We start from the raw sequence: 24877 nt of genomic DNA, 5'->3' as shown, positions 1-24877 counted from the left end.
CAGGATGTTGCTGAGGCTCAAAGACACAGGCTCTGGGTTCAGGTGTGTCCCAAAGGAGAAGCAGTTCCCACCACCACCAATAAGCAACAACTCCTTCTCATCTGGCAGAAAGACACTACTATGCTTATGCAGCATTAATGGCCACTCCAGCTGCTCCTAAAAAAGCAAAGGAGATTTTGAATGTACAGGACTTCAACATGTGGGTACCTCACAATGCTGCAGAGATACTTCATATGGTACCTTCATTAGAAAGTTAAGAACAGCCACACTGGGTCCCACCTAGGACCATTTAGTCCACTATACCACCCACAAACGTGAGCAGAAATAGATAGCTAAAGAACACAGGAACAAGGAAAACATGATACACTCCTGTAGTATACTCCACTCACCCAGTAACTTGCAGTTCAGTGATTTTTAATGAGAGGGAATGTACTTCCTGAGCCTTAATTTTTTTCCTTCCAAGAACACAGCCTGTCACTTTTGAATCTATGTAAACTTTGGCATCCATGTCCTATGGCAAGGAGTTAGAGCTTACCTATGTTTCACACGAAGCACTCTTTTGAAGTGTATTGCCTGCCAGCTTCTTCTAATGTCTCCCAGTTCTTATATCAGAGGAAGCAATGAACAGTTGTGCCCCCTTCACCACAAAGGAGACAGCCTAAAGTACACAGTTATACATCTGAGGTCCAAGAAACATCTGCTTTAGAACCTGTATATCTGACAACCTGAAGAAAAGCTCTTTCATGATGACTTCCAATATTCAAAAGCTCAGGAAAGCGAACCTTGGAGACACACTTGTTGCAGGTATCAGACTGCAGCTGTAACAAAGCTGCTGTGTTGGCAATTCAGGGGCCACTGCAACCTGAAGAGGACATGTTGTAGAGGCTTCCCTTGTAAAATGCTCCAGACAGAAGGCAACTTTTATGACAGCACCTTCATCTATATTCTTGAAGAAAGGTTAACGATTAAGAGATATATATCTGCCCATGGTGACTGTTCCATGGCTTTTTCAAGCACAGAGAAAGCTGCCAGCCAATGGTTTTGGTGCTGTCACCTTCTAATGCATGTATCAATGCTGTATCCAGTACTGCACAGAAAATCACTGACAATCCCAGTCTTTCAAAACTTGGGACCAATCACATATACTGTACAGTACTATCAATATTTTAGCACAGTACTGGTAGTTCCAAAAGCCTACAGAGCAAGTAGCACCTAAGTCCAAGCAAACAGCTCATAAGCAAAGGCAGCTACCAATCCATCTGCATCCACTTATCCAATGTCAACAAAGAAGTTCTATTCTTTTAGATGCAACTTTATTATCACGGTACCCATTCTCAGCACTATCCAACAAGGATAGCCTATATTATCTAAAGGATATTAGGTCACTTATAACTTCTGCTACAGAGTAAGAAATAACTCAATTACATTTAAGCGTACTTCATGCTTTATGCCCTCAGGAAAATGCTGCAAGGTCAGCCAGATGCACACATGCTGCCTATTATAAAAAACAGACCTGTCACAAATTCTAGTTTCACCAAGGACAGGAACCATATGTACAGATACCTAAAAGAAATGTGTTTCTTTAAGTAAAAGATAAATAAAAACTTGTCAAGCAACGGAAGTTTTCTCATAGAATGGTTTGCATTGGAAGGGACATTTAAAGGTCATCTAGTCAAGTGTCTCTGCAATGAGCAGGGACATCTTCAACTACATCAGGTTGCTCAGAGCCCTGCCTAGCCTGACCTCAAATGTTTCCAGGGATGGGGCATTGACCACCTCTCTCTGGGCAACCTGTGCCAGTGTTTCACCACCCTCATTGTAAAAAAATTCCTCCTTGTATCTAGTCTGAAGCTTCTCTCCTTTAGTTTCAAACCATTCCCCCTTGTCCTGCTGCTACAGACCCTATCAAAAAGTCCATCCCCATCTTTCTTATAAGCCCCCTTTAAGTACTGAAAGACCACAATAAGGTCTCCCTGGAGCCTTCTCTTCTCCAGGCTGAACAACCCAAACTCTCTCAGCCTGTCATCACAGGAGGGGTGTTCCAAGCCTCTGATTATTTTTGTGGCGCTCCTCTGGGCCCACTCCAACAGGTCCAGGTTTTTATTGTACTTCAGGTGGCATTATCACAGGTGAGGGCTACTCACAGATTTAGAGTAAGTTTTGCCCAGAGTATGCCAAAATCCTGGTATGTGACATCACCTGTATGATTGTTCTTCACTGAATCACAGAACAAAATCACAGAATAGATGAGGTTGGAAGGGACATCTGGGTATCACCTAGTCCAACCACACCTGTTCAAGCAGGCTCAACTACAGCAGGTTGCTCAGTACCTTGCCCAGTCAGGTGTTAAGTATCTTGGATGACAGAGAACCACAGCCTCTCTGAATCTGTTCAGAGTTCAATCACCTTTACAGTAAGAAGTTTTCTTATGTTTAAGTGCAGTTTCCACTATATCCATGCCATTTTCTTCTTATACTTCAGGAAGCAGCTATAGCACATACCTATTTCCACCATGAATTTTTTAATGAAATTATACCACAGACCTCCATGAAGACTAATTTAGGCTCTGGTTTGATCTGTTCTCTTCTTCCATAGGCACCCTGAAATTACTGGGCTTGTGCCTACCTCAGTTCTGCTCCCCCTGTTTGGAATAGAGCAGCTCTGTGCCCTCCAGTCTTCTGCACACTCAGACTCTCCCTCTCTTAACACTGTTCTGTACTCTTGGGTTGGTAAGAGCACTTCAAAATTAGATTCCATCTCAAACAAGGAATGTTTATTCCACTCACAGATTTGCCTGTTTTGCATTCCCTACTGTGTTTCAGGGAATACCCCTACAGTTAACATTCCTTCACACTACACTGTTTACGCTGAAAGAAAAATGTCAGTACTTACCACATTAATCGTATAGTCCAAGCAGAGACCAGTCATTAAGTCAAGAACAGTGATGCCTGGCACAGAGGATGAGTGAAACCACACTCCACCAACAAGCAGAAGTTTTCCATCATGCACATGTGCAGTATGTGAATACCTGTGAGTTCAAAATGAGAAACTCCATTAGTCAGAGAGGTAGGTAGATACAGGCTGAAGATTCACTGCTGAATGCCTTCTACTTACCTTGGGATGAGAGAAGGGTGCGTCTCTACTGTCTGCCACTGAAAGCCATGTTCAGGCTCCCTCAGAAAGAAAACTGAACCTAAGGGCTGCTCAGCTTCTCCCAGACCTCCTGCAATTAGCACTCCTCCCTTCCAGCTGCAGGCACTGTGAGAGTGACGGCTTTCTGGTACTGGACCCTCAACAGGAATCTAGGAAAACGTAAGTCCAAGGGTCAAGTTGGGCAAGCTAAATGTCTCCTTCATGCCAAGGCTCTTAAATGATCTCTTCCTGTTGCATGTCCTGTGGGATGTAACAGTCCTTCCTGCCATAGGATAGGAACAGTTGCTGGAGGGGAACAGGGTAACCACGATAGGGAACAATTCAAAAAACCCAACCAACACACATTCCCCTAGGGACTGCTGAGTAGAAGTGTTTCCATTTAGACTATCTCCGATATGTCTCTGGCCCTCAGTGTATTTAGTACCATTCAGTCTTGAGAGGGTTTTACTTCTGCACATTTATTACAGGCAACTTTATGTGCATTCTTACATGCTGCTTTCTGTTCAAGACATGCACCTGAGAACCACAAGTTTACAAACACAGGGACTAATGCAGTGACCAGCAAAGCGCTCAAACCACAGAGCAAGGTAAAATGCTGAACTGCAGTACTAATGTGCAGAAAGCAAACCTTTAGTGCTTGCACTAAATGAAAAAAATTAAGATGAGGGATTTGAAAGAATATCATATCAAAAAAGCTGTGGAGAAAATTTTGGAGGCCATCTGGTCCATTGCTTTCTCCTAAAGCAAATGGAACTATAGCTATGAAAGTCTGCAGTGACAAGACTTCATCTCTTTAGGCAGTCTACTGCAGCACTTTACAATCTTCATAATTAACAGCTTCTCTCAGTGTCCTGTTGAAGTTGCCCTTTCTATAGATTTCCTGTAGTGCTCAAGGTAAAAATGGAGAACAATGTTTGTCCTCTCTGTAGCTATATTTTACATATTTGAACACTTCTTTCTATCTTGAAACTTCTCCAGGCTCAATAGCCACAAGCCTTTCAAAATCTTCCGCTATAAGGTATGTGGTCTGGTCATTCTCTTGCATACCTCTATAGAGCTGTATATAGTATACATCCTGTCCACCCCTTTTTCTCCGGAATCAGCTCTGAGTATTCTACAAGGATCCTGCTGAGATTAAGAACACTGAAGAGAATAGAAGGACCAATTCATGTGTCTTAGAGATAACATTACTGGTTACATACCTGAACACACTGTTTAGGCCCTCCACAACAGCATGACCCTGCTTACTCTTATTTAGCCTGTGATCCCCTATAATTATGCATAATTCTGCTATGCAGTATTTTTAAAAATTAGTCTATCTTTAATAACCTGCAATTTGTTTTTCCACAAGTACTTCCTCCATGTCAAAGTAATTTTGAGTTTTCTTCTTGTCCACTAAGGTACTATTGAGACTACTCTGCCTGATGTTAACTACCTGTAAGATACAAATACTCTTCACTTCATCATTTTTGTCATTAATAATCAGACCCCAGGACTGATCCTGTGGGACACCATTTCCATAGAGTGTCATTTCTAAATTTTCTCAGTTTGACTTCCAAATAATTTTGCACCGCCCTGCAACACTCATCTTTAAACCATGTTTTCTTAGTAACGTTATGAATGTGTCACACAAGGTGAAGTCCTACTAAAGTCTTGATACATATGCATTCTTCAGAAAAAAAAAAAATCTACTGCCATGCCACAGAAACACAAATAATGTTAAACAAATAACTTCTTGGACTCTTCTTGGTGGTCACTTACCTCCCAATTATCTTCCAGATATTTATAATCTGTTACTATCAGTTTCTGTATTTTTGAGGACCTGAGATACAGTTGATTTGGCTTCTGTAGAAGTTCAAAGCATATGTGGAGGGTGAGCACCTGTTTCATTAAGTTTACCGGATCACAGTCACTTTCAATGCAAATGGAATAAGTAAAGGGGGAACTGATAAAACAAAACCAGAGACACAAACCTGACAGACAAGGGACAACAGAGACAATACCAAAGATCAAAAGTCTCCCATCACTAATTCATGGGCCATTAAGAAACTCCAGGCACAGCTTGAGGATGGTCAACCTGGACTTTGAAACTGATAAGAAGGTGGACGTGACGAACAAGAGGATTCAAAGACTCAAAGGAGGGTCCTGTGGGACTAAACAAAACTTACTAAGAAACGTTTACAAGAGGATCATTAGGGAACAGAGGGGGAACAAACACAAAAGGGCACAGAAGGGGTCAGTCGCATGTAAACAGTCACCGGTCAGTACACTTGTCTGACTGAGCTCTGCACCTGATCAATCTATCTTACTGATTAAATCCTTTCTTAACTACCTTTCTGTGTAATATCACACTCTACTCCATGCAAGTGATGCACAGACTAGGTGCCTGCAACTGCAAAGACAAGCATTAATGAATATGGAACCAGAAAACGGAGTCAGAGCAGCAGGGGAAAACACTCCTGGGCCTTTTGTGCCCACAGCTAGAACAAGCAAGAGCCTCAGCATCAGGAGTTGGAGGTGCCACAGATCTTGAGAGCATCTTCATGGCTCTCAAAGACTTTGCCTCCAGACTGTCAGCTACTGGAGGGGCCGGTGCGAGTGAATTTGGGACAACAAACGAGTCAAACTGGGAATGCAAGCACTCCTGGGCCTGTGGCATGAGTGGAAGACAAGACCATCACAGGTCACAGGACCTGTGCATGACCCAGAGGCAACTACTTGGGTGACTGGGGCAACTGAATCAAGTGAGCAGCTCAGCTTCAGCAGCTAGAATAGGACCACGGATTACGGCACCCATGTGTCTGGATGCCAGCTGCTAGAGGGCAGACTTGTGTGTTTGTATTTTCCCTGAACCTTGCACGTATGTGAGCATGCATTTCCAAGTCTTGTGCTCCACACCTTTCACCATGTTGGTTGCCTTCAAGGAGAGAATCACAGAACCACAGAATCAGAGCATCTCAAGTTGGAAGGGACCCATAAGAATCATTGAGGCCAACTCCCTGCTCCTCACAGGAGTATCTAAAACTAAACCATATGACTAAGAACATTGTCCAGATGTTCCTTTACCTCTGACAGGCTTGGTGCTGTGACCAATTCCCTGGGAAGCCTGTTCCAGTGACTGGCCGCTCTCAGTGAAGAGCCTTTTCCTGATGTCCAGTCTGAACTTCCCCTGATGCAACTTCATTCTGTTTCCTCATGTCCTGTCACTGGTCAACACCTCTCTGCTCCACTGCCTACCCTGAGGAAGCTGTAGACTGCGATGAGGGCACCCCTCAGTCTTCTCTTCTCGAGGCAGAACAGGCCAAGTGACCTCAGCCACCCCTCATAAATCTTGCCCTCAAGACCTTTCACCATTTTGGTCACTCCCCTCTGGACATACTCTAATTTGTCCTTCTTAAATAAAGGCACCCAAAACTGCCCACAGAACTCAAGGTGGGCTGCACCAGTGCAGGATAGAGTGGGACAATCACCTCCTGACCAGCTAGCTATGCTGTGCTTGATGCACCCCAGGACACAGTTGGCCCTTTTAGCTGCCAGGGTACACCACTGACTCACGTTCAATCAACCCAGTCCCCAGATCTCTTTTGGTGGGACTGCCCTCCAGCCTCTCATCCCCCAGTCTGTAAGTATAACCAGGATTACTCCATCCTAGGTACAGAATCTGGCACTCGCTCTTGTTAAATTTCATATGGCTAGCAATTGCCCAGCTCTCTAGTCTATCCAGATCTCTCTGTAAGGGCTCTCTGCCCTTGAGGGAATCCACAGCTCCTCCTAGTTTGGTATCATCAACAAACTTACTTAAGGTACATTCAACTCTTGCATCCAGATCATTTATTAAAACATTAAAGAGCACTGGCCCTATACTTGAGCCCAGTGGAACCCCACTGGTGACTGGCCGCCAGCCTGACGTAACCCCATTTACTAACTCCTTCAGTCTGACCTGTTCACCCATCATATTATGGGCTTGTCTAGCTGTATGCTGAACATTTTGTCCAGGATACTGCAAGAGACAACAAAAGCCATGCTACAATCCAAAAAACCCACACCTACTGGTTTCCCTTTATCAACAAGAAGGGTGACCTTGTCATAAAATGAAATTAAGTTACCTGAACAGGGCTTTCCCCTTTGGGAACCCATGCTGGCTATGACCAATGACTGCACTGTCTCTCAAGTGTTTTTCAGCAACTCCCAGAAAAACCTTCTCCATAATTTTACTAGACACTGAAGTAAGACTGTCAAGCCTGTAATTACTAGGGTCTTCCTTCTTATCCTTCCTGAAAACTGGGACATTTGCCAGTTTCCAGTTGACTGGGACCTCTCTAGACTGAAGACTGTTGAAAAATAATGGAAAGAGGTCCTGTGATAACTTTACCCAGCTCCTTCAGTACCCTCGTATGAATCCCATCGGCCTCATAGATGTATGCGCATTCAGCTGAGGCAGCAAGTCTTGAACAAATTCAGAGTCAGCTGGGAGTTCATCATTCCTCCAGTCATGGTCTTCCAACAGTGGGCTCTGGAGGTCCAAGAGCCCACCATTGGTTTAAGAGACTTGTTCTCCTCTATCCCTTAAATTACCATGTTCTGCTGGGCAGAGGGATAGGGAATCCTCCATATCACGTGTCTTGTCTGCCTGACAGGTTTGTCCCAGGGAAGGTAGGATTCCAGTAGACAATCTCCTTCGCAGACTCCCTGATACTCCTCAACCTCCTCCTGGAGCACTGCCACTAAGCAGAGGAGCTCCTCCACCTGGGCACACCTCCCACAGGTGTGCTCACTGTTGCCACCGATACTGGTACCGCAGTGGGGCACACCCTGCAGCCTGACGGCTGGGTAGCAGCATGTTCCCATGGAAGCTCTGCCTGGGAAGCCGTGTCAGCTGCAGACATAGCCGCCTACCAGACAGGTACCACGGCTCCCTGTTCGAGCCAGCCAAGTTACAGCACCCTGCCATGCAAACCGCCTTGACACGCCCTGGCTGACACACCAGGCCCTGCCTGCCTGCCCTGGTCCCTAGTGCTCCCCAGGGGTTTCTTTTAGAGGTGTGGGGCTCTTGGCCGCAGTTGCTCCTGGCCCCCATCTCTGCACTCCCCTGAGGTTTTCCCAGTTCAGGAACCTCCCCTGCACCACACGCTACAGCATCCACAGCAGACTGTTGGCACTGGAGCCGCATGCCTTGGTGACCGAGAATGCTCATGGGGAAATCTCATCAACATGCATAAATGCCCAATGGGAGAAATGAAAGAAGAGAGAGACAGAATGTTCCCAGTAGTATCCAGCAACAGGGCAATGGGCACAAACTGAAATACAAAAATATCCACTTAAAGATAAAAACTCCTCACATTTTATTATGAAGGTGGTCAAGCACTGGCACAAGTTGCCTAAAGAGGTTGTGGAGTTTCCATCTTTCAAGATAATCAGAACCCAACTGGACAATATCCTGAGCAACCTGTTCTAGTTAGACCTGCTTTAAGCAAGGGGGAGGGACTAGGTGATCTCTAGATGTCCCTTCAAATCTCAGCTATTCTGTGAAGACTGTATTCCGCTAAAGAGCAAGGTGCTTACAAGTTAGCTCTAACTCTAATCACTATAGAGTGTGATAGTACTACCAGCGTCACCCACTTCAGTATGGTAATACCACTGTGATTTAGTTGGGCTTGCAATACAGCAGCATGCACCTATGAAGCAAAGGCAACTTCTACTCCCCAGGGCCTCCCTAAGTTCTTACCACAGTGCAGAAAAGTTCTTGAGTGTGCAGGAAATACCAATCACCTAGCACAGGCTCCACAGCAGAGCGGCCACCATACAGAAACAGATACTTCTTGCCTATGGAAAAAGGTGAAAAGAGAAGTTAGAATTTGGTACGTCACAAAAGCAAAAATTTACTTCGTTAAATTTTTTGGTTAAATTTCCTGTAGAACGAAAGCTAACCAAAGACAGAAATTAATGCAGTCAGGCAGTAGTTTTACACACTTTATATTAAGACATAGCAATCCGACAAACATTTCCAGACTTTAGCAATAAATGCAAGAAATTGTTTCAAAGATACAGGAATTACTCTTCTATCTAGACCTTTTATAAGACACATGGAAGACTAAATATTTTTATTAACATTTTTCATGTTTGTGGTCATTAAGAAGACCCTTATCATCCACTTATATTATGTAGTTTCTGAATATGTAAAGTCTGAATGGAAATCATACACTATAGTCTCAAAACCAAAAGGAGAAAGCACGTTTTTTAATATACCTAACGGACATAAGGAATGAAAACTAGGCAATGGGAAGATTACACCTGTAGAACTAATAAAACTAGAAAACCCTAAATACATAAATCATAGCACCACAATGACATCTGTGTTTATCCCAAGAAAACAGATAAATCCTCATAAGGCAACAAGAATGTCTATTTGTTCCTGCAAAAGGGAGATAATGGTAATTTAAGTGTGTAGGAGTTAATCTGGAGAAGCCTCAAAAAGGAGATACAAAATGTGCAAAAGTACTCTTGGTAGCTTTCAAGGATGTGTGTTAACTGCACTATGTACTGTCAGCTTACTTCTTCGTAACGGACTGGGCAAATAACACAATTGTTGGTCACTTCAGCTACAAAGCAAAATCAGGGCAAAAATAAAATGATGCAATACAGTCCAACAAAAACAAAAACCAACGTATCATTTATAAAACGTTATTTACCCATTGAGCAGTTGCTTCTTTGATATAAAATTTTGACTAGAAGGCTGAACTCTAAATTACATTACGGTGTTAATTAAACACTGCTCCACAAATTCAAAGTATGCTCCAGACTAGACTAATGACTGCTTAACAATTCCCCTGGTGTTCCCCTTCAATAGCTCCCTGCCAGCTAGCGGAGAATGAAACAGTTGAAGAAAGGACAGCTTTCACTCCCTGAATTCCACTAGGACCCACCACTGACTTGCTAATAACTGCTGAAGTTTTTGCCCCGTACAGTCGATATATTTTACTAAACAAACCTTCAGCATGCCATTGCAGGGCTTGATTCTAGACCTGTTCAGAACTACTGAATATTTGACAATTGCTACTAGAAGAGTAACATTTCGTCTGAGGCACTTCTCCTGGATAAAGAGCTAGGGATCCTGCTCCATAATGCTCCAGAATTAAAAATATTATCCTTCAGTGAGGAAGTTCTGAAACTTCTTTCTGGTGTGATCAAGCATGAATAACTTCAGCCATAAATGATCCCAAGACCCAGCCTTCCAGAACAGATTATGTCCGTAAGGTTTCAATGCTACTTACCACTGGGTAATGCAGCATACAAAAGAGGAAATCATCATATTTCAAGTGTCAAGAAGAGATCTCAAAGCTTCTTTTAATTTCTTTTCTACTGGCAGGCTTAAGAAGTAGGACAATATGGATCTCATGAAGCTTAACAGGGCCATGAGAAAGGTCCTGCACGTGGCCCAGGGCAATTGCCAGTATCAATACAGGCTGCAGGATACATGGATTGAGAGCAGTCCTGCAAAGGAGGGCTTGGGGATACTGTTTGATGAAAAATTAAATACGAGCCAGCAATGTGCACCTTTAGCCCAGAAAGCCAATTGTACCATGGGCTGCACAAAAAAAAAAAAGTGTGGCCAGCAGGTCCAGGGAAGTAAGACCCCACCTGGAGCGCTGCATCCGGTTCTGGGGTCTCCAGTACAAGACAGACATGAACATCTTAGAGTGGGTCCAGAGGAGGCCACAAAAATGATTAGAGGGCTGGAGCATCTCTCCCGTGAAGAAAGGCTGAGAGTTGAGGTCGTTTAGCCTGAAGAAAAGAAGGCTTTCCAATGACACCTTATTGCAGCCTTTCAGTATTCAAAGGGGGCTTATAAGAAAGAGTGGGAGAGACTTTTACCACTGCCTGTAGTGACAGGACAAAGGGTAATGGTTTTAAACTAAAAGAGGGTAGATTTACATTGGACGTAAGTAAGGAATTCTTTACTATAAGGGTGGAAAGACACTGGAGCAGGTTGCCCCGAGAAGCTGTGGATGCTCCATCCCTGGCACTGTTCAAGGCCCGGCTGGACGGGTCTTTGAGTGACCTGGCCTAGTGGAAGGTGTCCCTGGCCATGGCAGGGGGGGTGGAACTGGATGGTCTTTATGGTCCCTTCCAACCCAAACCATTCTGCAATTCTAGGACTTACATAATGGCAGAACAGTATTCTCCATTCTGGTTTTTGTTCCTTTACTAGCAATTCTTTTAACGCTAAGAATTCTTAACATTTACTTTGCTTTTCTTGTAAGCATCTGTTTATACAAAGCCTCACTCACTCGCAGTGCTAGGTTACACGCTAAAAAGCTCACCTGCACAGTCAAAGAGGAGCACAGAGGCAAAACAAGGTGGCAGAACCCAAATAATATCCTGCCTCAGCTGCTTCCAGGAGAGCAATCAAGCCATAAAAGGCTCATTTCCTCACACACAAGAGGAGGCACAGAGAAGCAGTAGCAGTTGTGCAGGCAAGAGAACCCCAATTACATGCTTACAGAATCAGACAATATGTCCCAGCTCCTCCCAGAGCTGCCCAAGGGGAACTGTCAGCCCCATTACCAGCTGTGAAACTCATCAAAATGAGCAAACAGGAGCAACTCTCTGGAGGTGGGTACTGCAGGGAAAGAGGATTTGGGGTTTGCGTAAGACTTATGGGGTGCTCAAGAGAGAATCAGAGGCAGGAAAAGGGATGGATATCAGTGATTTGTGGAGGTACGAACACAGGAAGACAGAGGGATAAAAGGATAAAAAGGGCTAGTGACATGTAAGCAGGTTGCTGGTCAGTATGCCTGTCTGGTCACATCCTGCATCTTAAACAGGAACAGCTGGAAATGAGTCTTTTAATTTGTGGGTAGGTGTGTTTGTGAGAGCGGAGCCAACCAAACTGCAGTTGCAAGTGTATAGTAGCACTTTAAAAAAATGCATTATGAACTTTTTTTCCAGCACTATACAGTCATTTCTATTTTTTGATTCCTGCCCTGCATCTAGAAAGCTAACAAGATTACAGCTCATCTATAATAAAAGTCATTATCACAAGGTATCTGTCATACAGGTTCTGTAATGAATTGACCATGTATTAACGGTATAGATAATTGAAATCCTGCCAAATTGTTGGATCAAGGAGTTCAGTTGCTCAGTTCAGGAAACTCAGCTGAGACTACTCAAGTCTGTCCCTTTTGTCAGATTTAGCAAAGCCTCTCACATATACTTCTGGGCTTGACAAACAAAAAGGCACAACAAGAACTGGGTGGATACGATAAGAATACATTCACACAAAATTTAAGCCTTGACTCTTTTAAGCCCAGGGGAAAAAAAATCACCACTGGAACAAAACCTTTACAAAACGTAACTGGATTCTCTAAAGTGGTGATGAATCTATCAAGATCATATGCTTTCAGAAATGTTCAGCAAAAAGCTATTGTTTCAAACGAATACAATGCACCAACATTAACCGCATAGCCTGTACTACATAAAAAGTAAGGTTATATCATGACAATTTGCCTTTTAGACCTCACTCTCTGGACAGGACTACCCCATGTATTTGGAATTTCTATACCTCTGCATACCTACAGCCATTTCCACTCTTTCCAGGCTTTTTACCTTTGAACATTACTTCAGTTGTACTGTGTCTCCAACACAAAGCAGCTGGTTCAGCAGCAGGCTGCACACTTAAAAGGTCCACTGTAATATCACCTAGGTCAGAAGCATTACAGGTTTCAGGGAAATTTAGCCACAACATTCCCAAGCCTGCACTCGCTGGGGATGTTCGTCCTCCTACCACCAGGGCCAGGCTGTTCGAGAGACACGACACAGTATGGTACAACTGCTCATCTGTGGAGATACAGAACATCACAGGTCACACTGGTCTTTCTCCCATGAAATGTATAGAATCATTGATTCATTTAGGTTGGAAATGACCGTTAATATCAAGTCCAACTGCATCACTAAACCATATCCCTAAGCACCATGTCTACATGCTTTTTAAATACCTCCAGGGATGGTGACTCAGCCACTTCCCTGGGTAGCCTGTTCCAGTGCTTGACAACTCTTTCAGGGAATAATTTTTTCCTAATATCCAACCTAAACCTCCCCTGGTGCAACCTGAGGCCCTTTCCTTTCATTCTACCACTTGTTACCTGGGAAAAGAGACCAACCCCCACCTGCCTACAGCCTCCTGTCTGGTAGTCGTAGGGAGTGGCAAGGCCTCTCCTCAGCCTCCTCTTCTCCAGGCTAAACAGCCCCAGTTCCTTCAGCCAGTCCTTACAAGCCGTGTACTCTAGACCCTTCCCCAGCCCCCTGCCCGGCTCTGGACACGCTCCAGCCCCTCCGGGTCTGTCTGGGGGTGAGGGGCCCAACGCTGAGCCCAGGGCTCGAGGGGCGGCCGCACCAGGGCCCAGCACAGGGGGACGGGCACTGCCTGGCCCTGCTGGCCACACTGCTGCTGACACCGGCCAGGGCGCTGCTGGCCACCGTGGCCACCTGGGCACACTGGGGGCTCATGCCCAGCCGGCTGCCGACCAGCACTCCTCCTGTGCTGGGCAGCTTCCCACCCACTCTTCCGCAACTCTGTGGTGTTGCACAGAGTTGTTATGACCCAAGTGCAGGACCTGGCACTTAGCATTCAGAACCTTCAGATCTCTTTGACTGCCAGCATAACCATGCTGTGACATCACTTTTCCACTAGACATTATTTCATTGTCAGCACAAAAACGACTTCCATACGCTTGCATCAGTATGGGAACTCACCCCATTTTTTATCAGGATTTTTCTTTTTCACACAGCCAGCTTTCCAGTAGCCTGCATGCTTAATTAGCACATGAAAATTTCTCATACGGCAGTGCTGTCCATCCTCCTCCCCAAAGCCTCCAGTGGTGAGAACCACATTGGGTTTTATAAGAACAGAGTGGTGACTGTAACATCTCAGGCCAGAAACTTCAGAGTGCATTGCACACACTGCTGCAGTGATACTCCCAGCCATCCTGACAGAACCTTCATGATGAGAAACTGCAAGCCAAAGAGAATCAAAGAACTTATGCACAAACAAGAATCAAGGACTACGTTTTAAATGAGAGATTGAGCAAGTCTGTACAGCTTTTCAAGAAAAAAAAAAAATTGTGAAGCAGGTTGACAGGGGACACAGACAACCTGACATGCCCTAGAAATAAAGCCTTAATGGTTTGAACTACCACTGTGCCAACTTTACTTCTGTTTACTGCTCCCTCAACTCCTGACACAGTTCTGAGATTGCTTTAATGGGGTGGAAGTAAGATTAAGAGACTGCAGTATCCTAAACTGCTGTAGCAAGAGAGGAATCACTGCAATACCTTCAAAGGGAGTACCTTTCTGATGAAGACAATATTTGGCTAGTTGAATAGCAAAGAACAGCAGAAAAAGGACAAAGACCCGGAAGCTGGATTTCAAAGTTTCTTGATAGATTTGGATCCTACCTTCAGAAAAGCACTGAAATACAATTCTAAAGCATGAGGAATAATCTCTGTTAATTCCAACAGCCCTACTATAAGAGAATATTTTCAGTTATCTAGATACTTTCTCTCTAAATACTACATCCCTTAGTGTGAAACAAGCTTTAAACACAAGACTCTAGCTCACTTACACGTTGTACAAATTGTTTTAATGACTTTCAAATTTGTGTCTTCTTTGCTTTAAGCAAGTGCCTTACTCTTATGTTGTAAGAGATGATGAGGTGCGGGAAAAGCAGCTCTCAGTCTATTTTTTTGTATGCCATACCCAGAAAAATTACGTCTACTGAATGCTGCTTAGTACAAGACTTTCTATTGTTTGATGAAATAAAAAATTTCATCTTCTTGGACTTGCATGTCTTTCTACAGATTATTTTTTTTAAGACTGATGGGTGTTTTCGTTTCAGAAAATATACTTACTGTGCTCTGTTAGAAGGCTTAGTACTTGCAACTGTCTTGAAGAGGGACCCAAATCTATTTGATAGGATAGCTGGGGGCACATACTGGTACTTGAGACATACCTTTTGCCATTCCCAGTAAAAAAATATCTAAGAATGGATACTTTACCAGACTTTCAAAGCCCCTGCTATCAGTTTGGAATACAACAGTCAACAGCAAAAAGACCCTATTCCTGTCTCTAATGAATCAAGTGTCTTCACTGTACTCATGTCAGTTAAGCAAATGCCAGATTTTTTTTAACTTATGGATAGAGCCTGCGCGTTTAGGAGCTTTTAAGGTTTTAACATAAGGACTAGTGACAATCACACAATATATTTAACCACACCCACATCCATTTAGCTTCAATTTCACTACACATTTTCAGATCGAATCAAGACACAACACAATAGCCTTGTTAGGTTAACGAACGTCATCCTGCCTTATCCTTTTCCAGCTGTTTTTCCTGCTCCCTAGAACATGGATTTCGACTTTCAGTTGCAGACAGATCTACTTGTGGTGCTATACTGCGAACAAGACTAGTGATGTGAAACAGCTTAAAAATAACCTTCTGCTTTCCACCCTGAAAAAGGAAGCAAACAGCCAAAAGCAGGTATTTCTTAGATTGCTACTGCTGCCAAGTCCTTTTAATCACAGAAACACAGTCTTGGTCTTGGCTTTTCCCTAACTGTACCACTTTTCTCCTACCTAAAAAAAGTAACGTACGGATTTAAAAACATTTCAGAAACAGAAATACTACATGTACAATTCCACCCACAGGGGATAACAAAACAAAACTTCATGACACGCTCCTGAGTGCTCTGCTGGACGATACTTTGATAGCGCAGTAAGTAAACATAACAACCTTTTGGAAGCTGGAAGGATAGAACGGCTCAGAGGACCATGTATAGAGGCAAGCAGGAATAAACTGAAAAAGGAGAGCCTGTGGGTTACCAAAAATAGAAGGAGGATCGTGGTAGACTGGCATTGCAGCCATGCACTGGAAGGCCCCACATATAAACAGACAGAAGAGCTGTTCAGACTGGAAGGTTCAATGAACTATAAGAATGAAATTGATCAGAACCACTAGAGTCAGGAGGTGGCCCTGGCCTCACTATGGACAGCAGAACCATTGTTAGAAGGATGGAGAAAGCTACTCAGGTGGCAGCATCCCATCTGTTCCTTCCAGGGTTTTACTGTCTCCTAAAATCTCTCAGTGAAGCCTGCAGGAGATAAAAGAATACTATGAAAACCAGTCAGTATGTACCTGTCATACTGGATAACAATGGTGTCCAGGAAGGTTCCACCCCCTTTGACGCAGTCAAGACAAAGTAATGGGAACATTTGAGATGCCATTCCTGCAGCCAAGCCCAAAAACAAACAATCCCCCTCAAAATCTTATAGCAATAGTAAGGATCTCAGAACGGTCAGGGTGATCAAAACCTAGCCTAGCACTGTTTCCAATGGTGGCCAAAATCAGAAGACTAAAGCTGAATCTGAGAAAGAGCAAGTGTGTAAATACCTTCCTCACCTCAATCTTCAAAAATGTACAGCTCAGGGATTTTCTAAGCAAGAAGCTGAGTCTTTGTACTGAACAATCCTCAATGGTTTTCCCATCCATTAATCTATTCAGTTGCTCTTTGAACTCACATAAACTTTTATCATCTGTAAGCTGCTGCAGCAAGGAGTTCCACAGAATAATTACATGTTGCATGAGGAACTTCTTTCTTTTTTTGGAATCCGCTTCCCTTTATGCTTCCCAGTTCTAATCATAGAAAAGAGTGAGAGCTGTATACCAGAGGGATTAAGGTTTCCTAAAGGTCATGGAGCAGAAGTGATCCCAAAGAAATTGCAAACGTTCAAAGGTGCAATATGGTCTCAGCTGGCCAATGATACATAAATACGATTTCCAGTCTGGCCTTGGAATACCTCAGAGGCAGAAGCACAAGCACAAGGATTGCACAGGTAGTCAGGAGCAACACTAGGGTCCACCCTGGCTTTTATGGACATCAGGGAATTTAGTATGTTCATTCCCATGGGGTGGGATATATTCAGCCAACTATGTGACTAGAAGGCATAAATATGAATTTAAAAGGCACAAGAAACCACAATATTAGCATCACTGCCCAAATATCTACCAAAGTAAAAAGCATCTTTTGAAAAGTGATATCCAAAAGTTAATGTAAATACTGAAGAATTGAAGAATCCACTATTTACCCCTAGACAAATTATTCTAAAAATTAATTGTCCTCAGCACTAAGTGTATATTTTACATTTCTTACCTAATTCAATCAAGCTTGCTTATAGTAAGATCTGGACCTTACTTTACCTCAAAGGCTAATTGTAGAGCTCTCTGTTACCACGTATCTTACTCCTGTGCACGTTTTTCAGCTCAGACTTGTGTACGTGTTAACCTCCTCTATAAAGAAAATGATAAAATGTCTTTTCTTTCTCACTGTATGAGCAATTGTCTTGATCTACAGTAATTCTTGCAGGCATTTCTACACCACTTTGCAAATCTGCCAGCATCTTTCAGTGATCAATTTTGCATTCATGTAGCAGAGCAGATCCTCCATGTTGGCAAAATAAATGCAAGCAAGCTAACTTAGTTTTCATACTGCATGCTGTTAGATTTCTAGAGAGAATTATAAACAGAAAATCACAAAATTGAAAGGGAAACTTCTAGTAAGTGCCCTACAGGATCTTTATCTTGAAGTTACTCAGTATCTTTGACTTCTCTTCTACACTTGAAATAGTTGCAAACTTCGCTAGCAGTTAACATAAAAACGGCAAAGAACAGAGTCATAGTTAAATTTCAGTCATTAATATAGAAAATGGCTGCACAACATCAGACCAAAAACATCTGAAACTAGTAACCTGAGTCCAACAATGACAAACAGTAATAGCCTACAGAAACACAGGAGAGCAGGACGAGTGCATCTACTTCTCCCAGGACAGCTCCCAACCATTTGCAGTCAGGAAACTCACAACAGGTTTATTTTTATATTATTCAGTAATCCTCAATAGACTTCTCTTTCATTAAAATAATTGCCCCTTGAACCCATGCAAACTTTTAGCATCAACAGCACCTTTTATACCACCAGCTAGTTTGCTATGCTAAGGCTGTCTCCCTAAGAGACCGCTCACTGGGGAAGGAACAAGCAAGAGTCTGCTTCCAGTGCTACCTGCCCCAGCTTCAAGTGGAGCTTCCTGCAGGCTCTGCATGAACTGCCTGATTCAACATCCTTTCTGCCTCCATGAACACCTATGCTTCAGCAACTCTTGTACAGAACTATGACCATAAGAAGTTGCAGACACCTTATCATATCAAAACCAGGTCACTGGTGTTCAGAATCAAGAAGAGTTACCTCATATTCATCAAAAGGCTCCAGAGCCTGCAATTTTTGCTGCTCATCTTCCAGAGTACAACAGGTGAAAAACATATTCATATCCACGACGCTGCACTCAGTCCAGCCCTAAAAAAGAAACCCCTCAAAATTATTAGCTCTGGAAGGATAGACTCACTTCGCACAAGAAAACAAAGACCCTAAATTAAACACCTGCATGGGCCTTTAAGACTGTCTAGCTGGAACAAGAGCAGCCCAGAGTCTGGTAAGAATAGATCTCTTACCTGTAAAGCTCCTAAGAACTTAATTTATACCAAAAGCCTCAGAGGAACCCATCTTGCCTTAACGCCATACCAGAAAGCAGACTGCAAGTTGGTTGGAAAGACCTTCAAATGACTAGTCATGCTACTAGAGAAGGCAGTGGCCCAGCCTTGGCCCTGTCTTCTTCAACCCGTAACTGACACATCTGATGACTTCCAAAATTATTTAATGCTACAATCTTTCCCAGGTAAGACACGCTTCATGTGTTCCTTAGAGCTGCAGGTACTTACCTTTTCAAAAAAGCGCCTCCGCTGTGCCTCACAATCAGGATACTTTGACAAAGAATGAAGTGCAGAGTTCAGCTGGCTGAAATGTGCTGCATGACACGTCCAAAAGGGTCCTCTGGGTGCATCTGCTCATACAGCAGAAAGCATGCCTGAGAGAAATGCTCTGCTGCCCACTGAATCAAGGCATCTGACCTGTCAGGCAGATCGTGTACAAGGAATTAAATCACTGAGGGGCAGACAAAATCTATCCTCCTGCAACACTATAAAGCATGCTACTAAGGCATCCTGACACAGGTAATATACCAAAGAGAATCCTGTGCTGGGAACTTATGAACCTCTCCTCTCCCATCTGTGCAGAGAATTCAGGGGATGAGCAGAACAAAAACCTCAAAATCACATGTTCAAGGTTTTTCTTATTTTTCCTCCCTTTTAGGATGTCATGGACATCAATTATCCCATCACAATTATGAAGTAAGGAGCTGTTTGGGACTTCCACAGAATTGCTGAAGCTTTAGTTACAAGACAGCAGGTCTCCCAGCCATGAGTGGCGTACATAAAAAGAAGCTTGTTCTTTTCATTTTACCACCTAGTTAACAGCAGATAACTCAACTGACCTGCTGTTTTCCATGTAGGTGAGCACCACCTCTGCTATGAAGAGGGTGGGAATTTCTTTGTCTAGCCCTGCTTCCTCCAGGGCTCTCTCCAGCTCAGACAGCTCTGATAAATCCACTCCCAGTAGTTTATAGTCCCCTCCAGAAAAGGTAATGACTCCTGGGAGACAAAAATTATCCAGCCTCACTACAGTGCTGATGCAATACTGAGACCAAAAGGGACAAACAGGAATATCAGCCCCGCAGGCAATCGCTCACAAGCCTGTGCCCATCAACTCAATTTCTCTGGGACATGTACAAGAAAATCCCCATTGCTAAATGAACCATAAAGGGATAGTGTCAAGAAGCAATCCATTAAATGCAGATCGAAAACTCCATTATTCTTAATGCAAATTTCACCTACAGATGTCTCACAGAACTATCACATTTAGTATACCAACAAAACTTTATCATATTTACTTTAAGAACATTTTTATAGAGCCACTATAATTCAGAATCAAATCTGAAGGGCTCTCTTTTACAGACCTTTCAGTTTAGCTAAGTACCAGTGCTTTGACAGAATTTGAATGGTTTGCCTAACAACCATAAAACCATTCTCAAGGGTTTTTTGAGGTTTGTTTTTTAAAGATTTCTTTCTGTAAAATTGCATTGAATCCTGAACCAGCACATGCTAGCTCCCTGCAAATACCAGGACTAGTCTTCCAGATCACCGCTCTCAGAAATAAGTTCCAATTTATGATTTGCAAGCATTAGATTTAGATTAGATATAAGGAAGAAATCCTTCCCTGTGACGGTGGTGAGGCACTGGAACAGGTTGCCCAGAGCAGCTGTGGGTGCCCCATCCCTGGCAGGGCTCAAGACCAGGCTGGACGGGGCTGGGAGCAGCCTGGGCTGGTGGGGGACGTCCCTGACCGTGGCAGGGGGTCTTTCAGGACCCTTGCAACCCAAGACATTCTGTGATTCTATGATTATAATACCATACCTCTGTACTCCATAAGCTATAGCTTGTTAAGCTGTTTCAAGCAAAACCAGATCAGAAACAAACTGTAAAGTACCTTTAGAAATTACCTACTCTATGTCTCTGTACCAGTGCAATCCAACAACTACCCCTGCCCTGAGAACTGTTAATTACACTTCTCAAAGGCATTCATTACTGGAGGCAAAACAGCCTTCTCTAGAAGCCCATCTCCATGTTCCCTATTAACTTCTTCTGACAACTAACTGATCTACACATCGCTTCCTGCCCTCTGGGCACAGAAAATAGGATATTCCCAACTCTTTTGACACCTGCCTTTCAGCTGAAGTAGTTGAAGATTATTGGTACAGACAGAATTCTTTGCTACAGGATGCTGCCAGTGAATGGATTCAAAACCAACCACAAAAACAAGAATGGATTCAGGAGGAAACTGAGCAAGCTCATGGAAGAGCTACTCACTAAGACTTATCCAACTGTTCATGGCAGCCAGGGACTTGTGCTCTGCACCTGTCTTCCATCTGTATTTAAACCGATTATTACAGTCTAAGCATAGCAGCCTACTGTATTTCATTACTGTCCCTACTGTATTTCATTCCAGACTTTCCAGACCATTCGTGTACTTTATCAAAATCCTACTCTCATCCACCATATTCAGCTCTCCCTGTTTCTTGCTGGTTTATTACATTTTCACCTTCTACAGCATATCATCTAGAACATTAACAGACACCTTCAAGAAAATCAGATGCAAGAGGAATCTCTAGTGAACCCCATACTTTACATTCCTCGATTTTTCCACTGAATTGCCCCTTAGTATTTAGCTGGCATAATAATCCTTTCAGCTTTACTTACACTCTATGGTAGTTTCATAAGGCTCATTTTTCTCCTGCCTTAGAGAGGGAAAAAAAAAAAAAAAAAAAGGCAGGTAACATAACAACTAATGTTTTATTACAGTCAATACACCCAAGAGTCATACCTTTTCTCCTACCCATAAAGGCCATAAATCACAGTATAATTTAGGTTGAAAGGGGCCTTTGAAGGTCATCTAGTCCAACTCCCTGCTCACAGCAGTTACCTGTATCAGGCTGCTGGAGGCTTTGTCCAGTCAAGCTCTAACTATGTCCAAAGCTGGAGTTTCTACCGCCTTTCTGGGCAATCTGTTCCCATTTTTAACTACTCATGTGGCAGAAAAAAAACCAAGAAACAAACATTTTCATTACACATTACTGAAGTTTCCTTTGCTACAACTTGCAACAATTGCCCCTTGACTGTTTGCTTTGTGCCTCCAAGAAAAGTCTGGCTCCACCTTTTTCATCCTCTCCTGTTAGACAGTTGAAGACTGCAGTAAGCCTCACCTCAGTTCCTAAGGCTGAACAAACCCAGTTCTCTCAGCCTGCCCTCCTATGTCGTGCTCCACCACTTTATCGTTCTTGTGACCTCTCACTGGACATGCTGCAGTTTGCCACTGCCTTTGTATTAAAGATCCCAAAGCCAGATGCAGTACTTGAGAAACTGTAACTGAAAGAAACTGAACCTGGTTTGATATAATCCATTCCCGACAAATCCATTCCAGCACCTACACATCTTTTTTTCATCTCCCAATGCTTACAAATTATCTGTTTGTTCCAAAAATTTTCAGCAAAACCATGCTTTTTGTCTACAACTTTGTAGTTCCTCTACCATCATACCTCACTTTCTAAAGGCTGAAGTTATGTTTGCTTCTTCTAAACATTTAGTATCCAGAACACCTTCCATAAATACCATACCTAATCCTTCCCCTCCGGTATCTCCCACCAGTGCTGACAACTCTTTCATTCTTTTGATCAGAGCAGCTTTTTGGCATGCCACATTTAGGAAATCCACCTCGTATACCACAGTGTGATGCAGAAGACCTACGTCCTTCAAACGGAAGCGTAAGGAGTCAAAGCCAGCACCTAAAGACAGGATCTGCAGATAAAGTATCAGAAAAAGTTATACTCATGTCTAGCAGCATCCTGAGCATCTAGGTGTGAAAAATATTCAATAACATCATCTATAGTGACAAAATCAGGCAATCTCCTGCAAGAGGTAGAAGAGTTTTGTGTAGGTACTGCCCCCTCCCACATATTTCTGTCAAAGTGACAAATGGACAGTCACAGTAGTGCCGGTCAAATCTCTGAGTTCATTCTGTTCAGATGCAATAGTACGCTACTGCTGTGCCAAGATGCCAAAAAGTCTTTTCACACATGTAATGGAAACTGCCAGTACACCCAGAGAGAGAAAACGTACCTGTGTCCTAGGGTAGCTTTGGGTCTTCAGCAGAAAGTCTTGAACACAGTGATCTACAGCACGGGCACGGATGTAGTAACCCCTGTGGAAAGAAGTTCAGTTGTAATCACTGTCCAGGAACTCTATTTCTCCACCACTGGCATCCTGCATTTCAAAAACCTTTTTTTCTCTATCCAGTAACCCCACATCGATAGAACTGCACCGCAAGATGTCTGATGACATGTCATATCTAGAGCTTGTTAATAAATACAGATCTTCTGTATTCAGTAAGTGTACTAACCAACAAGACTACGGATAACCCAGAGAAAACATGCAGTCATCCTAGCTGGACCCGTTCCATTTTGCATACATCAACCATCACTGGGTGAAAAAGTATGAATCCGTACAGTCAGGATGCTCCTCTGCAATGTGGGTGGCCAGCGCCAGAGTTCCTGCCCCAAATCAGATTCCAACAACAATATGAAATTAACTCCTTTACTTACAAGGGGCTATTGGGTATATCAGAATGAATGACGGTGCATGCAAATGCAGTGAGTGGGGAATAAAAAAGGAAGAGAAGCAAAGTCAGGGAAGGATTTTCATTCTCTGTTTTTTGAATGAATGGAACTAAGTAAGTCTAACTCCTGGAAAGCATTTACCATTTGCCTAGTCCAGCACAGACTAGCACCTCTTTTTCCTTGGCACTGTCTTTTAGTTAGTTTCACCACATCCCCACCAGGCTTACCAGTTCCTATCAACCCCTTTAACAAGCATGTTATCGTCCCCACACCTCAAAAGGGCTACAGATTTCACTAGCTATTCTAAGATGTCCCAGAACTCATTATGACAGTGTTGACAACTGCAATACTTAACTCTTTCTATGAATTTAGTATTTAGTTTGGCTTGCCAATGTCATGCAACAAGTCACACAGGCTCAGCTCCCTGGTGAGCAACACTCATTTCCATAGGCCTGCAAGCTTCTGCACGAATACTGCTTTTTTTCTCGCCCCCCTCAATGAAACTCCTTTGGCGATGGGCAGCCATTTGATTGCATTAAACCGTTAGTCTCGTATTATGTAAACTCCACTACCATATCAGCATAGAACCCTCCACACATACACATTAAAACATTCATGCCTGTGTCCTGCAAAGCTCCAGAGAAGACCTACTGATAAGATACCACTGACTCAAAAGATAATATTGTTACCCTGAGCCACCAAATACCTTACCAAAATTACAATGTTCTTGATAATTAATGAGAAAACTACTGATGTGCTAAGATTTTCGGTAAGTTAGTATTCAGATCCTAAGCAGTTTTCAGCAGCATTGAATACGGGAATTAGGAACCAGTCCGGTGACACATTTCACTCAGGACAAAGCTTTCAATTTTTGCCCGTAAGCCATGTAAAATTATACTAAGTGTCTAAAAAGGTGACATCACTGAAAGTCAGTGCTCGGCAAGTTGCCACTCTGTCACCGTGTCCTAAAAACGCATTTCATGGAGTTGTGCCTCCAACCGAAGCGCCAGGAGCCTGGGGAGCCGCTGGAGCCCCTCCGCAGCTGGCAGGGGAGGCTGCGGGCCGCCCGCACCGGGGCCCGGCAGCCGCCAGCCGGGCACCCCGCGCCGCACCCGCTCCTCACCGGTGGACAAGCGGGGCCCGCCGCCGCCGCCGCCCCACCAGGAGGGGCAGGAACCGGTCCTGGATGTAGCCCCGCGCCGCCGCCGAGCACTTGCTGAGGGCGCTGCTGCCGCTGGCGCCCTGCACCCGCCGGGGTACAAGGAGGACACGGCGCTGGCGCAAGGCCGTGGCGACACCGCGGGCCGAGAAGCGCCCGGGCCCGCCGGGGCGGGACGGTGGGGCCAGGCGGCGCCAGGGGGGCTCCGAGCGCAGGGAAGGGCAGTTCCCGCCGGCGCCGCCGAGCCCCGTTCACGTCCCAACCTCCCCCCGCGCCCCCCGAAGCCAGGCCAGGCCCCGCCACGCGGGCCGGGACCCCGCCTACGGAGGGGCCCGCCCGGGGATCACTCACGGCAGCGGGGCACGGGCCGCCCGGCCGCCCGCGGCCCATCGTACGCGCG

General features: G+C 44.0%; 1 protein-coding gene across 1 annotated transcript; it reads right to left on the bottom strand.

Moving 5' to 3' along the window:
- Nucleotides 1-14: 14 nt before the first annotated feature.
- On the bottom strand, nt 15-24728 carry LOC102050993 (tRNA wybutosine-synthesizing protein 4-like; the record flags this gene model as incomplete). Its single annotated transcript, XM_055701629.1, is given in 13 exon segments — nt 15-3028; nt 3115-3302; nt 8879-8976; nt 12760-12990; nt 13906-14163; nt 16342-16432; nt 18443-18550; nt 18973-19058; nt 19061-19161; nt 19584-19740; nt 22320-22500; nt 22822-22903; nt 24442-24728. Coding segments are annotated over 13 exon segments (2034 nt in total), but the record flags the coding sequence as incomplete, so codon positions are not given.
- Between the last annotated feature and the right edge of the window lie 149 nt (nt 24729-24877).

The sequence above is a fragment of the Falco cherrug genome, chromosome 2, assembly GCF_023634085.1.
Source record: "Falco cherrug isolate bFalChe1 chromosome 2, bFalChe1.pri, whole genome shotgun sequence".
Lineage (NCBI taxonomy): Eukaryota > Metazoa > Chordata > Aves > Falconiformes > Falconidae > Falco > Falco cherrug.
This window is presented reverse-complemented; position numbering and strand designations above follow the sequence as displayed.